At 38.0% G+C, this 16,840-nt stretch overlaps 1 protein-coding gene across 6 annotated transcripts in view; it reads left to right on the plus strand.

Moving 5' to 3' along the window:
* The window catches only part of IFTAP (intraflagellar transport associated protein), a 44,201-nt gene extending 27,620 nt beyond the window's left edge, over nt 1–16,581 (plus strand). For 5 of the 6 annotated variants that reach the window (XM_074809795.1, XM_074809794.1, XM_074809796.1 and 2 more), the window contains 4 exons: nt 383–454; nt 1,406–1,463; nt 8,027–8,157; nt 14,174–15,101. In XM_074809795.1, coding sequence (XP_074665896.1) covers nt 383–454; nt 1,406–1,463; nt 8,027–8,157; nt 14,174–14,332 — 420 coding nt within the window. In that variant the 3' untranslated portion in view covers nt 14,333–15,101. Of the gene's footprint in view, nt 1–382; nt 455–1,405; nt 1,464–8,026; nt 8,158–14,173 lie in introns of all 6 variants that reach the window. The other variant, XM_074809797.1, reaches the window with a different exon arrangement.
* The last annotated feature ends 259 nt before the right edge of the window (nt 16,582–16,840 follow it).

Below are 16,840 nucleotides of genomic sequence, written 5' to 3' on the forward strand. Positions count from 1 at the left end.
GTAATAGTACAGTGCATCAGAAAAATTGTAGTGTAGCAGGAGGAGGCTGTAATGCAGTAAGTTGGCCACTGTAACGTTTAAGCCTGCCCTGAGGAAAGGAAAGGGGGAAAAAACTGCTATTGAAAACAATGCTTGTGTTCTAAATGCTGCTTTTTAGGCATGTTATGATGACTTGCACTGTTGTTCCAGTTGATTCAGTCTGGTCCTGTGTAGGATTTCAAAGGATTACCTGTATACATTTTATTTTCAAGAGCATTGCATTCACTTTCTTAAAAATTGTAAATACACTGTAAAGGATCTATATGTGTAAATCAGTAGGAGCTTTGACTGTGATTTTTGGTTCTGTTTCTTGCATATAAATATTTCTGCCATCTACCTGCAGACAGGGGCGAACGAGAGCTGGAAAGCTGGTTGCTCTGATGGAAATGATGTCAGTCTGTCTGAAAGAGTGAAGGTACGTTTTTCTTTGATTTTCTTCAAAGTGGAGATTATGAGCAGAACATGAATTGCTTTATTCATTTACAAAGTACTTGCAATTTGTTGATGTATTTCTTTTCCATCTGTGGGAAAGGAGGATGAGAGCGTCACCATCCCAAATTTTTTTCAAACGTTAATGAGTATGTACTTTTAAAGTGTAAAGGTTATGTAAGTGTTGATGAAAATGGTGTCAAATCAGGTTGGACAAATTCTCTAAGAGCATCTCTAGTTAATTCGTGGAAACACAGAAGACTACCCAGTGCATATAGTAAATCCTTCACGGTAACACTATTTACACGTAGGCAGGGAAGGGCCTTTCACTCTCACCCTATGCATCTCTTCAGAGTGCTCCCTGAAATAAGAAACGTCTTTTCTTGTGCCATGTCTTAGATAGTTCAGACTGTTTTCAAGGGATATCAGCCTGAAAAAACAGTAGTGCAATGTCCCAGATGAAATACTAAAAGTTTAATAATACTTAGCTTTTGTCTTTCCCATTCAGTTCACCATTAGTATCAAAACAGAAGGATCAAGCTGTGCTTTGCCTACAGCATGTATTATCTCAGTGCCATATGCAGTGTGCTTGCAAAACTGCGGAGTAACTTACCATCTATCTTTTTCCTATGAAAATATTTCACTTCTCCATCTTCCCACTAAGTTCCTGAAAAAGTTTTGCTGTACAGCTTGAGCTTCTCTCCCATCACTGTTGATATGCAGCAATTTTGGCAGCAATTCTTTGCCTATACATAAAAGTATTTCCTTTGGGTTACACATTTCAAAGAAAATTCATATGCTTTCTTGGAAAAATGCAGGAGAGAATGGAGAAGATGAAGCAGACAATTTAATGCTTTTTTGCTTTGCTCTAGATTGTACTATAAGAAATGGAATTAATACATTTTAATCTATTTTCCAATTTGTTTTTTTTTTACAGCAGGTGGACAAGTACTTAGATTTGGAGGATACAGACACAGATGAAGAGACATACAGTGGTAGGTTTTGCCCCCCTTCATATTCCCTATCGTTGTCTGTCTTTGGATGCAAGTGTATGAACACTGTTTAAAGAACTGTTTCTCCTCTAAAAAAGATGTTCTTTCTAAGTTTTTCCATTGCTAGAAAATTCCCCAAATTGCCCACATTCCCTAAATTAAAGTACTCATTTCCTCACTTAAGAGGTAATGAGATAATAAATTATAAAGAATATTTGTTATACCGTGTCCTAGTGAGCAGTTATTTTTTTCAAGATTTTTCAGAATTGCAGAACGCTTCTTGTCAGCAATGTTTCTACATTTTTCTGCACTTCTATTTTGTATTGAAATTATTTTGATTACAGAAGTTTCTCCACAAAGTAACGTGGGTGCTAGGAGGGAGTTCTATAAAGTGGAAATATTTAATGAAAATGTCCTTACCTATTAAAAGGATTTCATCCTGGGTTTAAAATAGATGAAACTAATTTTGATTTCACAGTGAACTTATTTAAGAATTCCAATTATGAGCATTTTGAGTTGTGTTGAACTGTTCCATACAACTATAATAATTTTAACTCTCCCACCTCTAAGAAGTAAATAGAAGCCTAGTGTCTGTAGTTATTTGTTTATCATAGGTGTGTGTGGTCTTTATTACCACCAGAATTGATGACCTTTTAGTGATTAATTTTTCTCGTCTTTACCTGTGACTACACAAAGAAATCAAGCCACACAGATTAAGGGATTTGCTTAAGGTCCCTGAAAGAAGCTTTTACAGAGCAGGACTCTGGTCCTCAGTTCCTTGGTTATTGCCATTTGATTAGTCTGTCTAATCCGTTAAAGATTTGATTAGTCTTTCTTTTCTGTATGTGCAGAATTCCTATGAAGTCAGAGGGTTTAGAGACTTCCAGTTGATTAATATTTGGAGCTTGGCTGTAACTCATAAAAATAAGAAACCAACATAAGTCAGCTTTACGGTAAATATTCTTTCTCCAAACTGGGCATTTCAGGAAGGAGGGAGTAAGATAATAGTCCTGTATCAGGTACAGACATCAAAGATTTCTTTTGAGTGCAGTGTTCATATGAGCCCATTTTCCCCTTCATAGGACTTGTTCTGTGTTTATGTCTTAAATTCTGTTAATATCTATTAAAAAAACCTGGGGCTTACTGGTGCAATCCTAAACTCGCATTTCACTTGTATCATAATGAAATGGGAATTGTCTCTGTCTAGTTCATGGAAGTATTGTTAGATATCTCTAGTTCAAAACAGGCCACAAATTGGATGGTGAGAGATAAGCCCAACACTAAAACACCAAGCAGGGCAGTGAGGAAGGAGGAGCTCTGCCAGAGCTTGGGGGTAGCTCGCCGCTTTCTGGACCTTGCCTCTCTCCAGGCTTTTCAGTCATTTCTGTGTACTTGTGTGTGTGCAAGAGCAAATGTTAATCACAAATGTTTAGAAACCCCTAGTAAAGCAGACTGCATTTGAACAAGATGAGAATTACAAAATCTGCTTGTACTGTCTGAATAGCACTTTATGCAAGCCACGCTGGGAAAACCTTTCAGTTAGTGCTTTTATTGGTGATTATAAAAATAATAAACATAACTGTATACCACCACTACTGTAGATTATCAGTGTGCTAACTACTCGCTTTTTATGTGATATTTGGCTTGGCTTTCAGTCTCTGCTCTCCTCAGCTCTTCCCATGAGACAGCACTCCCTGCACAAGCTCCCTCACAGACTGCCTCAGTGCAGAAAGAAGCCGTATCAACTCCCAAGCAATCAGCAGTGCTCACTGACAACATTAAGCATTTAGATTGTATTTTATAACATCGAAACTCTGCATAGCCAGAAGCTAACTACTCCTTCTAAACTCTGTAAGGAAAGTGAACAGGATCCAGATTTATATTTGGGAAACCCACAGCCTGGGTTTTGCCCAGGGCTTTTTCAGTGGAGATAGTTTTTGAATCAAGATGAAAAATTTCCCCTTGACTCCTAAGTGCAGAAAATAGGATTTATAGTTTGACAGTTGTCTTACATATCAAAATCCATTTGGCAGGCTTCGTAATAAGAGGGGTAAAATCTTACTCCTGGAGAAACCATAGCAACAAAATGCAAATTAAAATATAACATGGTGTCACTTCAATTGTTTGTAATAATAAAGTAATAGAAAATAATATCACCGTTGACAGCCTTAATAAAGGATTAATTCTGAAGAATTCCAGTTAGTTTATTAGTGAGGCATAGTGTGACACAAATTTGAAAGACATCCTGTTGCTGGCCTTTTAAAATACTGCCACCTGTATGTCAGAACAAATGATAAAGACTTCAGATTGGCAAAACAAGCTAGGACACCAATAAAAAATATCATACCTTGCTGGTATAATTACAACAAGCTTTTATCTCTGCTGGTTATTGGCAGCAGTTCAGGATCTCTGTACTTCATTTAGCTTTAAAGGGCAGATCAGTTAGCTGAGTTAGCAACTGTACATTAATACAATAAGTATTCACACTTAAGGGGAACTGGTTCAATGTTGACAGTGTGAAAAGCATAGATAGAAAATAGCTGGTAAAACATCCCATCTAAACCCGTGCTTTTGGGACATGCCCTGGATGAATAATTCTGGTGGGTTTTTTTCTCTTTTTTTTTTTTTTTCATCTTATTTTCCTAAGTCCAATGTCTTTTGAGGTGTGAATGAATACAGCTGCTTCTTACACAAAAAAAAAAAAAAAAAACCCCAAACAGCAGCTCATCGATTTGGCCAGTATGCAAATTCATTGTAGCTATTTTCATTAGACAGCACTGGGCTGAAAGCCTGAAACCAGGGCAGTGCTTTGCATTGTGGGACTTTGGCACAGTAAACCATGATTGGCAAAGTAAAATTACTGCCCTAAACCATAACTTTAATGCATTGTGGAGAGACAGCGTGTGTATGGTGGACTGTTTAATCGCTCTGTCTCACTGAATCTAATCTGTAACTGTAAGTAGTTTAAGGCAACAATAGAGATGATCAGGTTTTCTCCAGGGAGGGATGGAGAATGCCTAGTACCTATGTTTTGGCAAGAGAATTTCTCTCCAGTACTGGTGACAAATCACTTGCTGCAGGGCTCGAAGAATAGTTAGGTAATAGTAGGTAATACTTGTATAAAGTACAAAATATCTAAAAAGCATGTCTAGAGACCTTGAGTGTGCTATGTTTTAAATACAAGAGAAAATTAAAATAGGACTAATTAAATGTATGGGAGAGGCTGCATAGGCAAGGATTTCAGAGTCTCATCCTAATCCAGCTTGGAGCCCTGAGGTACTGTAAGCTTGTCTTTTCAAGGTCCCAGTTCTGTGTAACCCCACAGGGGCTGAGGAGAACCCAAGTGACTCAGATACTTTGAAGCTGAGGCCAAGCATAACTGTTTGATTATTTAAATAATTCTTTAGGCAAATTATATGAATATCTGTTATTTTCCATAATCTATGCTTTTCCATTTATATTTTAAACCTATATTTACATCCAGAAAAATCAGGTTGAGGAAGAGGATTTGAAGTTAAATTATGTGGATTTTTTTCAAGTTAAAAAACACCCCCCAGCTAGTGAATCTTTCTTTTTTTCTCCTTCAGTCTCTGCAATCCATTTAACACTGCCTTGAGTTGATTTCACACTAGGCAGCTCTTTGGGGCTAACAGCCTGAAGCCTGAGAATCAGAGGAGACAGCAAAATTTAGCTTTTAAGCTTTTTTCGTTGTTACTACCTCCCTCCTCAGCTCCCCATCAACAGCGTTTTTGTGAAATGTAGTGTCTGAAAGTGGTAAAACCTGTGTTAGTGTATCTGTAGCTGGGCATCATTTGGCTACAGTGAAGCTAAAGATAGCCAAGACTTTGAACTTCTTCAGATCTGAAAGTTCAAAGCAGGTTTGTGCCCATAGATTCTCTTTTTCTATACATACAATTAACGTCAGTGGTGCCCAATGAGCAGAAATTCCCAACTCAGCAGTGGCCACAGATTTAGTAATCACTTTCTGTGGGTCTATCGTGTCAGGGGAGAAAGGGACTAAAGAGAAGAGAATTGCTCAGTTTCCAAATACGCCCTCCTTAAAGTGTGCTGGACTTGAGTAAAATCATCGGAGTTCTCTGCCACATCATCCAGGAAGATGATTCTTCATGGTACCCGAGGTGCATTTCAAAATCCTTTCTCAGATTTTTTGATATCGCTGCCTGCTCAGTTATCTCTATATATGGTGCTGCTGGCAGTATCCAAGGCTTTCCTGTTGCTAATTAATCACCTCCACAGAGAACATAATTAGCAGCTTAATTAGGATCATCATCCACTACTGCTGTAGCATCAGCCTAAACCAGCTGTGAGGTACTGGCTAGAACTTACAATAGCCTACAGTTCCTTTGGGAGCTCCTACTGAGAAGGAGGACTGTCAAAACTCCCTAATTTTTCTCTCTGAAGGAGTTTCTTGATTAAACATTATCAGGGAAAGCAGCATTTACCGATTAGACTTTCATATGCTGTCACGCAGCCAGGATAGAGAGACAAAGCTCATTTCTGGCATGTCTACTGGCAAACAAAGGTTGATTACCACATTCTTATGGGGTGATTGAAGGGAATTTGAAACATTGTTTGCATTACTAACGAGCTTTAAAATAGTGGAATTGACATTCTGAGTATGACAAGCACTTCTTGCTAAAAGCAAAAATAAATTTCCTTCTGTTGTCCTAATTTTTAAGAGTTGTCTTTCTGAGCCATTGCCAGACTGTTGCATAACAGTGCTTCCTCCTCATCTTGTCTCTGCAGATTGGTCTGTTGGGGGCGAGGGGAAGCTCTTAGTACAGAAATAATCAGTGTTTATATTGTGAGGTGATACAAACCTCCCGATGTCCAGGCTTCCCTTCCTTCAGTGAGGGTATACGCGTAGGGCGCAAGTTCGAAACAATAGCAGAAGATGCCATTGCCTTTAGATTCACATTTCTTTCTGTCCTACAAATAGTTTTGACCCAAGTTATGAAAGATCAAAAAGAGCAGTTTGAGAGCATGTGAAGATATAGTGTATATACCTGTGGGCTGCACTGTTCTTTCTCGCACAGCTGATGCAGAATAAGATCAGGTGCTAATGCTGAGAACGAGTACTGAAAGCACACAGATGACTAGAGATAGATATAAGCAACCGAGAGAATAGGGGTAAAAACTGGAAGTCACTTATATGTGAATCATGAACCAAAGGGTGAAAATTCAGGAATGAGTTACCCAAGGGAATGAATTCAGCTCTTTTTATTCTACTTTACAAGTCCAAAGCCCTGCTGACTTTGAAATGGTACGCACTTCCCAGAAGAAAACTAAATGAAGAACTTGATCATGGATTTTTTACGAAGGCCTAGCTAGGAAATCATTATTTTCAAGTACAGATTTACAGGAGAATGAGAGGTCTGTAACTCCACTGCTGTGGTAAAAGTGTTCAGGTGGAGATAAATAGCCACTTCTTCCTTTTCACTCCGGATCTATGAACCCTCTTATTGGTTCCATTAACTAACATTTAAACAATGCTTTGAAAACTTATTCCTAGATTTCAAGAGGAAATCAAGCTACTAAAATGCAGTATAAAGCTGTAAAGAAACTTGTCTATCAGCCAGAAAAAAATAGTAGGTAGATTTACATAATCCTTTGACTAAATTGCAAGACATATGGTCCCCTTAAGTTCCTTCATAAAAACATTACTGAGGCAAGATGGACACATCTGTGCTGTAGCAGAGCTGAGATGGATTCATGTTAAAAGATATTTCTAAACCTAAGGCATATCCTTCTGAGCTGTCACAGAAAGCAAACCCACTGTTCCCAGTATGAACATTTTGTTTAAGTATGTAAAGGAAAAATGATTCAGAAAGTCTGTGCATTTGTGAACTGGGGACCAAGTCCTGCCCATGTGGAAAGGCTGCATGTTGCTGTGTCCCAGACATAGGGAAGTTCTCTCAGGTACCTCTTTCTGGAAAGCTCAGGGAGGAACAAACATCCATGAAATATCCTTGGACAAGAGAGTCATCTGGCACTGTAGTGGGGAATATTAGTACTTCTACCAGGTATTTTTACTTAATGTTTCGGGTTAAGATGCTTTGCAAAGATTCTTTAAGCCCACTGTACAGGTGGTGAAACTCTAGCAAAAGAGAATTGAATGGGACTGCCCAGCTAATCAATGGCAAGACCAGGATTCAGTCTGGTATTTTATAACTCCTACTGCAGACACCTCTGCTCAGGACCTTTGTTATGAAAGAGAAGAATCCAATCCCAGGTGTTCTCTGAATTTAGGAGTGTCTACATCCAGGTTTTTAATTCAGTATCCTTAAGAAAGGAGAGCTATCTGTCTATTTTCAACCCAGGTTGATTTTTCCTTAGTATAGCATATTTTATTATCTAGATTTTAGCCCAGGACTGCATGGATCTGTTTTAAAGATAGCTGCCTATATTATATATTATGCAACAACAACTACAGCACACTTTGACTAACAAGCTTCTGCCTGTATCTGAGCACTACAGGATTTTACACAGGATTTTGCTAATTTATACGTTGAATGGAAGGTTAGAGTTGACTATTTTTTATTCAGCAGGGTCATTGGTTCTCCCAGGAGAGGTGGAACAGCCAGTGACTTATTGTACGCCCTGTTTTGAGAAGCCTACTCAACTGAAGTTCAGACCCTTGGCAGTTCCACAGCCATCGGATAGCAAAGCCCAAGAGGTATGAAGTCAGATTTATTTGTTGGGGTCAGATTTATTTATTGGGGGGGTTGGGGTGGGGTTTTTTACTTATTGGCTTCTCATGTTATTTCCACAAGAACAGAGGGATATAGATGGACTGTGTGGAACTGCTGTGAGTTAACAAACCACATTATTAATTTTAAAATTATTTTTTAAGTTAATAATGAATTCTTAAATACATTAAGAATTGAGATAAACGCTCTAATAGAAATGTATTATTTTATCTTGCACACTGATACTATGTAATCCTACATTTTCAAAATGTGTACTGCAATACTTCAAACTGTATGTGGGCTTTTTAATATTTAATGGCTGTGACTAACAGAATATTCAAGTAAACTCTTGCACTTCCTGACCTTTTAGCAAGTCATTACTTACATAGAATGATGGGCCATTTAATTTTCCAGTGATTTCATGATCTTACAACACCCTGCAGTTCTCACTGGACTGAACATTGGAACCACCTTCTGCAACAAGGAGGTAGTGAATGACATGAATGTGACATTTAAAAGAAAAAAGACTTTAGAAAATGTTGTGATCAGAATTGGGATTTGTCCTTTTGGAAACGAGTAGTGGCAAGATGCTGCTGAGGATCTGCATTGTCTAGGTCTGGTGTGGAGAGGTTTGCATTGTGGAGTCTGAGTCTTTTAATCAGCCACAATCAATAGAAGCTTTAATTTAGAATGCCATTTTCCCTCAGAATTTCAAATCGGAACAGAAGGTGTGGGTCGCTCACAGGCTTATTTTAAGTCATTAAGCTTCCTATAAAAATAGTCAGTGTGAGCATTAACTTTTGGGGATGTTTCTATTGCAGAGAATTCTTCACCGCTCTTTTCCCCTGCCTGATCATTGCAATAGAAGCTGAAGTTAGCTTCTGGCTAAAACGGGCTGTCTTGATAGTTTCATATGCTTGTTGATGTCCCATGAGGCTTAAATCAAGTTTATAAATGACGCGTGACCGATGAAGGGTTGATGTTATAGCAGTGCATATGGTGCCTCCTTCCCTGAGCTCAATTGTGTTTAGTTCTTTGCAATAAACTTTTTACTATAAGGAACAAGTCTGCTTTGGGAAAAAGTGAATGTTCTAAAATGACCTTTCAAGCTTTAATACCCACCATTCTGTGAATAAAAATACTCACTCTTTTCCCTAAGGATTGACATAATTCAAGGTTTTTGCCTTGAGAAATACCTATTGGCACAAAAAACCCTGTAGAATGAGGTTTTATGGTTTCTCATTTGATAACTTCTGTATAAAACCAAAGAAGAAGGAGGGTTGTAGCAGCCTGCAGTGTTCATAAAGGATTGCATATGACTCTTTAAACTATAATTCATGAAAAATAGATGAAGATCCCACTGCATGCAAAATTCATTTTCATTTGAGGAAAAGTTGCGTTATGAAAGAGAATCTGAGTATTATTACATTGGTTAAGGGTTGCTGCATTTTTCAAGAAGAAAGACGGTTTTCACAACCGTTTGGTTGGTGCCAGGCTACTCAAGATGAAGGCAGGCTTTCCCTAAATTATACACATATGTGTGCCTTCATTTAGATAATAGAACTGTGGCCTGATTTTTAGAACTGTCGAGACTGAACAGGTCCATTTTAAAATCCCTCAGTGCTTCAAATTGTCATTGCCTTGAAAATTAATTCTTGCACTGCTTATGGCAGGACTAGTTTAGAAAGAGGAAGAAGATTTTCCCTGGAGACATCCCTTCTTTGAACTGAGACTGTTCTCTGTCCATCAAAACAAATCTCTTTGGGAAGGGCAACAGAATGTGGCTGCCTAGTTGGTTTTCATAGGGAATGGAAAACCATTGCCTGTGAAAAATAAGGAAGCTTAATAGTGCAATGTAGGATGTCAAACGTGATGTGGAGATATTTGTGAAGGACTTCAGGGGAGCGTGTGTATCTCTGAATATATTGCTAGGGAAAGTTTAGAAAAAGAGGCTCTGCTAAGAGTATATAACTTGACTAATTGTTAAAGAACAGCTTATCTCCCTGAAACTGTTTTTCTGTCAAAAACTGTTTGGAAAAGGCTCGGTGAATGACACAGCAAACTATTTGTGTTGTCCACTGATGTTGCTTCATCTTTCTTCCCTGGTTTTAGACATAAATGTGTTGCTGGATTTCAATATCGCCAGGGCAGCGTACATGACCTCCCACAGGCCACTGCAAATTGAAACAACGTTCACTCTGTGGTTGGAGTATATTATCATAGAACATTTACCTTCCCTACCCAGATATTTATTCTCTCCTTTATTTCTACTTAATACTTTTGTTCATAAAAGACATAATTTTTTTTAATTAACTACATGTCTTATGTCTGCTTCCTAAGGGTCTTTATTTGTTATGTCCCCCCCAGCATACATCTGAGTGCAACTGAATGCATATTTTCCATCCACTCACTATAAACATGCATTCAAAGTGGGGTTTATCTCACCTAACTTCAGTTTAAATTTAGTCTAATTTAGTCCTTCTGTCACCAAGAGGGGAAGATAAGCACCTCCAGAAAGTGATTCATCCCAGTTGCTGTAGGCATTTGTCCAAAAATGTAATATATCTCTGTCCACAGACTGACTCTCAGGCTGGGTCTTTTTTGGCTAGTTAGCTACCTTAATCTAGAAGCCTAATTTTTATATGGATGTGATTAGGAAACATGAATTCTGCCCTTCTATTCTCCTTTGTTCATCTTTAGTTTGAGCACTCAAAAAAGTATTTACCATGCCTATCATTTTATCTTTATCTGTGGAATGGCAGCATCAAACACTTAAAATACAGCTTCCATTGAGTTCTTTTGGTTTAAGGTTTTACTGATAGGCCTCAACTGAGGTTTGATTCTGCTAAGTGCTATGCATTAATCCAACAAGAACAAGGAAGAACTTAAAGACAGGATTGACTAAGTGAAAGAAGATGGAAGAGTTACATCTTCTTAGAGGTCAGTAGAGACAGAGATTGAGTGACTTGTCCAGAATGATGAAGCAGAAGTGGAAAATTGGTCATTTATTGACTCCCAATCCAGTGCCCCAAGCTCAAGACAAACTTTTTTTTTCTTCCAAATACCTCAGTATATATTAAGCTTATATGAGATAATAGCATATGTGCCTCCCCCCCCCCTTTTTTACTTATCGTTATTGAGCTAGTAAGTTTTCCCTTGAGTATACAATGAAATAATTGGTGAGTGTATGTGCATCCTTTACATAATTGAACAAGTGAATCACAGAGTGCCATAATTACACAGAAGTGAAGGTTTTAGGACAGAGACAAGCTGTTCAGTTAACTTTAACTCCACACAGATTAATAAAAAAAATGAGTTGCCAATTATTAATAGACTCTTGAAAGTCTGAACTTTAAGGTATTTTATTTACAACATTACTTTGTAAAACAGCCTCTAGCAAAATACTTCAGTTATTAATATGAGTATTACATTATTTTCCCCTTTAATTTGGACATGCAGGAACTGTAAATGAAAATGATTTTTTCTTCAGAGAGTAAATCACAGGAGCAATCTTAAGCAAACTGGCATTTTCTAATAGAGCAAAATTCTATTCCCAGAGAGCTCTCAAAAAGATTTCAATTAGATGTTAAATTAGACACCTGAAATTCATGTATTTCTCTCAGCTCCTTAGGCAAAAATAACAAGATAATAACTTGATCAGCTCAGAGGATTCGGTGTTATATTGCAAAATGTCTTCCTTTTGAAATAGATCAAAATTGCAATTTGCAGTACAAAAATTTTAGATGCCTTGTCTGCATGGAAGGTTGAAGTGAATGGCTTCTTGGGAGAAGAAGCAAAAAAAGTATCCCTGGTGCTTTGAGTACTCGTTGCAGAGATGAAGCATGCTGATAAATATGCAATGTGAATGAACTTTTCAAATGTGCAATGAGTGGGTAACAGAAGAATTGTTAACAGTGAAGTTGGGTATGTTCCACTTCGTCATCTATTTTCACTTAGCGTTTTGGGGCTGAGTTTTTTAAACAAAAGTTTTTCCAGTATTTCTCTGCGTCTGCATAAAATGTTCTTGGAATGCCATGAAGGTCAACAGAAGGGCATAGTGAATGTGTGTATACTTTCCATAACTATGCTGGGAGAGGAAGAATAGATTCGTTTTTGTAGAATCCCTGTGAAGACTTACTGTAATTTAAACTCTTCTTAGCTTGGTTACCTATAGATGTGGTAACAAATATTGTTACAACCAAAGGAACTGAAAAATATTGGCACCTTGCATTGTATTTTAGAAGAGTGTTTTGGATGTCTGCAAAAGACAGGTAGTAATGAACCCTGATGACTGGTACCAGTTGTTACCCAGTTACTGGTACCCTTACTTGCATGGAATTTTAGAAGACTTTGTCTGTGGAAGAGATGAAAGGAGCCTTAATGACCTTAGCCTTAATGGGAAAGAGAGCTTGTGTGCAGGCTTCGTCTCATGTAAACATTTCCTGAATGTGCTATTTATGAAAGTTAATGATGGTTTACCTGGATAGTCTATGTATGTAAGCAAGATAGTCTTTGCATGTGGAATGAGTATTGTTTTCTAGACCAACTATATCTACAAAGTTTCTTTTTCTCATTTATAAACGCCCGGTCTGCATCTGGGATGATTTATATGCTTCAGCATCTGTTGAAGGCAATGTAAGCCAGGTTCCTAGAACAATCATCAATATGGATGATTAATAAAATTATACAAAACCAGAAACAAAATTTCCTGATCAATCAGGCAGTATTACAGTTTATTGATAAAGGATGTAGATGCTTGCAAGATGCTTGCTGCCACGTCTGTCAGGTGCCACTAGGGAGGAATCCAGCCACCACTTCTCTGACTTACTGGATGCCATTAACTGTGTCAGTGCAGCTTCTTACAAAATGTTACCAGAAACTGTGTGGGATACTGTGCCTTCTCAGCTGAGCAGTGACCGTCGATGCTCAGTGTTCTTCCTCCCTTTCAGCAAAACAAATAAGTGTATTCTTCAAATACACCAGTAGTCATTGGCTTCACTGAGGATTCATCAGAAGTTTGAAAAAATAAGCATGTGTTTAAATGTTTTGCTGATTTAGTACTAAAGTACTTAAATCTTTGAAGCACAGAGCCCTTGAGGAGATGTGCTATTTGTCATGTTGAAATTTCTAGACATTTTATATTAACTTCTCAAAGGATAGGGAGCATTCCTGTACAGATTGGGCAGTGAGGATGTGTCTCCTGTGTAGCTCTGGAATTAATTTTATGTAACTGCTTACCATAAACCTTTTGTGTCATGGCCCCCTGCAGTTTCTTATCATCATGCAGCCTGCCATAGTTATTTGTTTTCAGTATTTTATTTCATAGGCACAGCATTTATTCGAAGACATTGCAATGAGAAGCGATACAGAAATGCTATAGGCTGCGTCAGCAAAGCAAATATTGGCAAATGCAGTAAGACTCTGTGTTGATCATGCAGGAAATCCAGACCAGCCAATTGCATATCTCTGAGATGGTCAAAAGAAATTTTTAGAGTCTGAAAATTGATTATGTGTCATTTTGCTCATTCCAAGCATTTCCTTTGCTGAAACTGTCTTCTGGGAAGCATGTTACATTAGTATCAGATGCATGTACACTGAAGCTTTTTTTGATACTAGCCCAAATTTTCAGGATATGGAATCTGTCTTTGAAATTTAAGATAGCTGTATATAACTTGTCCGTATCCCCACAGCCCTGCCTCTACAAGTTGCAGGAGTGTAACAGATGTGTGCAAGGGAGGTTTTTAGATTCCTTGCCTTGAGCAAAATTAGCTAATGATATTCATTCAGATACAGTACAGTACAAATGTGGCACATTAAATGGCTTAAATTAGGTCAAATTGAATAATTGAATTTATTCTTTTACTTAAAAAGAGCTTAATCAGCTGAGAGAGCTGGAGTCAGAAAAAATAGTTTAATTAAATATTAATTAGAAGTTTGTATTTTGAGCTCCCTTATCATCACTTGCAGGCGTATTATTTATGTATCTGTTTTTCCTCATTACAGCTACTAGGAGATGATGTTCAACCATTCTCGCTTGATGAAGAATTTGATTATGACAATGTGGCGCTGACCCCTAAGTTCTCTGAAGCTGAGCTGAAGGCCATTGTAGAATTGTCTGAAGAGAAGAAAACGGGGACAGATGTCAAGTCAGCACAAGACTGAGTCAAAGGCATTCTGTGCAGTGCTCTTGAAATAGCATTTTTAAGGGGTAAATCTTCACTGTACCCTTATTTAGAGTTTTCATCTGTGTGGCCAGTAAATGACATTCTTGAGATTTTTTTGTTTGTTCTACCAAGGTGCCTTGGAGCCTGAGGTTGCCTTTTGCTGTACCTCCTCCTAGTCCTCCTGAAAACACAGAATAGGAGGATAGTGCTTGGCCAGAGTTGCTTGTATAGGAGCCCGTTAGCCAGAGAGGAAGTATTTCCATCCCTTTTATATGTCTGTACACCGGTCTGCTTAGGCTTCAGGTTGACTGAGGAGGTCTGTATTTGAACCTAAACCCAATGAGATCAGTGACCTTTGATATTCTTAGACCCCAGCCATTGGCTACTTTGTGTTTTCCAGGTGGTACAAGGCAGCTGGAAGGCTGTCTCAAATGGCAGCCGTAAATTCCCTTTTGTAGAAAAATTCTGGAGCAGAGTGAATCCTGTATTGGCTCAGACTAGGTGTGCTGGGGTAATTGCTCCCTAGGACCAAAACATGCTGGTGGAATTCAGAACGGCGCTATGGCTACTCTTGCTTGTATTTGGTATTGACTCAGTTTCTGACTAGTGCAAAGCTAGTCCTAAGCTGCCTTTTACCTGATTCTTGCAGTAATGCAAATAAGAGCTTTTTACAGCTGACAAATGAGTCTATAAACTCTTCCCCTATATTTACAAGACTTAAATATGCAGAGTTATATGAGTGAATAAATCTGGGAATATTGTGGTTTTTTCTGTCTCTTGAGTTACTTTAGTTCTGCAAAGAAGTAAATATTCCTGTTTCCAGTAAACTTTTTGAGTTGATCAAATTTCACGTGGTGCAATTCCTAACAATTAAAACATGAACTGCTACGGTAAGTCTTCCACACAGAGGGAAAAATAGTGATCTCATCCATTAAAGGAATTGGCATTGAAAGGCTGTCAGATATTACATTTTATTACAGGAGATGATTCCAAATACCAGCTTATGGCTTACATTCAGCATCACCGAAATATGGCAAACTCTGGAGTTGAGTAAAAGTCACGTAGTATGGGTGGGGAGAGAAGCGTGTGCATCTCTGACACAAGGTGTACTCTTGCTAGGAGGTGTTTAGAATTCCTTTTTCTCAGCTTACTGTAGAAGCTTTGCTCTCGAGGCTTGGTTTAACATCATAACACTGAATCGTATTATTGGTCATTTTCTGGTATAACTGCATTAGCTAAAGTTTATTGACCAACATTTTGTCCTTGGCCTATCTCCATTATTTCTGAAGTGGGTGATTAACATGATGAATATGGGAAGAGCGCCTGAGCAGACAGACTAGAGACCAAACCACAAGTTGTTTAAAGGCTCTGGATGAATTCCCTGTGGCTGGTTGGCAGCTCCATTGTCAGAAATTTATAAAAGCAAAGAAAGGTGCTTTGATGCTCCAAAAGACATTTTCTGGATCAGTAATTTCGTAGACCATAATCACACACCACTGAAATCTGAATAACATTTGTTTTGAGGAATGGTATTTACCTCAATTAGGGGGATATAATTTGGCAGTGAGACTAACAAAAAACAGAGAAGAAAGTGGTCTCAGACAAGATGTTTAAGGAGAATGATATAAAACTCCAAGTGTGTTGTATAGAAAAAGTGGTCTGTATAGGACCTTGCTGATAGAATGTAATGAGAAATTTATTTTTAACAAGTACACTCAAAAGGATGCCTGTGCTGTACTTAAACCAGGTTTTGATGCAATTGGTTGTATAGCAGGTTCTGCTGTTTGGAAAACATTTATTTTTTTTTTTTTAAATGTGAATTCATCTGAATTCAGTGGAGTGTTTTGTTGAACCCGAGATATTTGGAATTAATTGCTTCAGATCCAACTGGAATTTTCTAGTGAAACATTCAGCTAAAAATTCCTGAACAGATCTAATTATTAATTCATCTTCTGGAAGACACAGATAATGTATATAAATGGGAGGGATAAGAAGTAAGTTCTGGAAGAGCTCCATGAGCAAATCTGGGAGGAAGAAATTGAGAACTGCTGTACAAAGATAGCAAGGTCAGCCTTTGAAAGCCTCAACAGAAGAGTAAGGGAGGCAGCTGCATTAACATATGTATGTATAGCAAAGATAAAGGAAGGAACCTTTAGTCTAAGAGACCTCTGTGTACAGAGTTTGCTATTCTGCCGATAAAGAATCAACCGTAAATAAAGGTGAACTTTTTGTGGGTTTGTGAATTCAGCACTTCTTTTGGGGTATTTTTTTAGAAAGGCATGAGACACACAAACTGTAGATCATTCCTGCCAGAATCTTATTGCCAGTAGAGTCGATGAGAAAACTTGTCCAGGGGTTCATAATGATCTTCAGGCCAAATCAGCTCTGGAATCTCTAAGTGCATCTTCTATTCATTTCATTATCAATTTTCCCCTGTCCATTAGGGATACATCCAGCCATTCAGTTCCTTCTCTCATAAGCAGATGATTCTCTTACCAAATGTTCA

Source organism: Strix aluco, chromosome 31 (assembly GCF_031877795.1).
Source record: "Strix aluco isolate bStrAlu1 chromosome 31, bStrAlu1.hap1, whole genome shotgun sequence".
Classification (NCBI taxonomy): domain Eukaryota; kingdom Metazoa; phylum Chordata; class Aves; order Strigiformes; family Strigidae; genus Strix; species Strix aluco.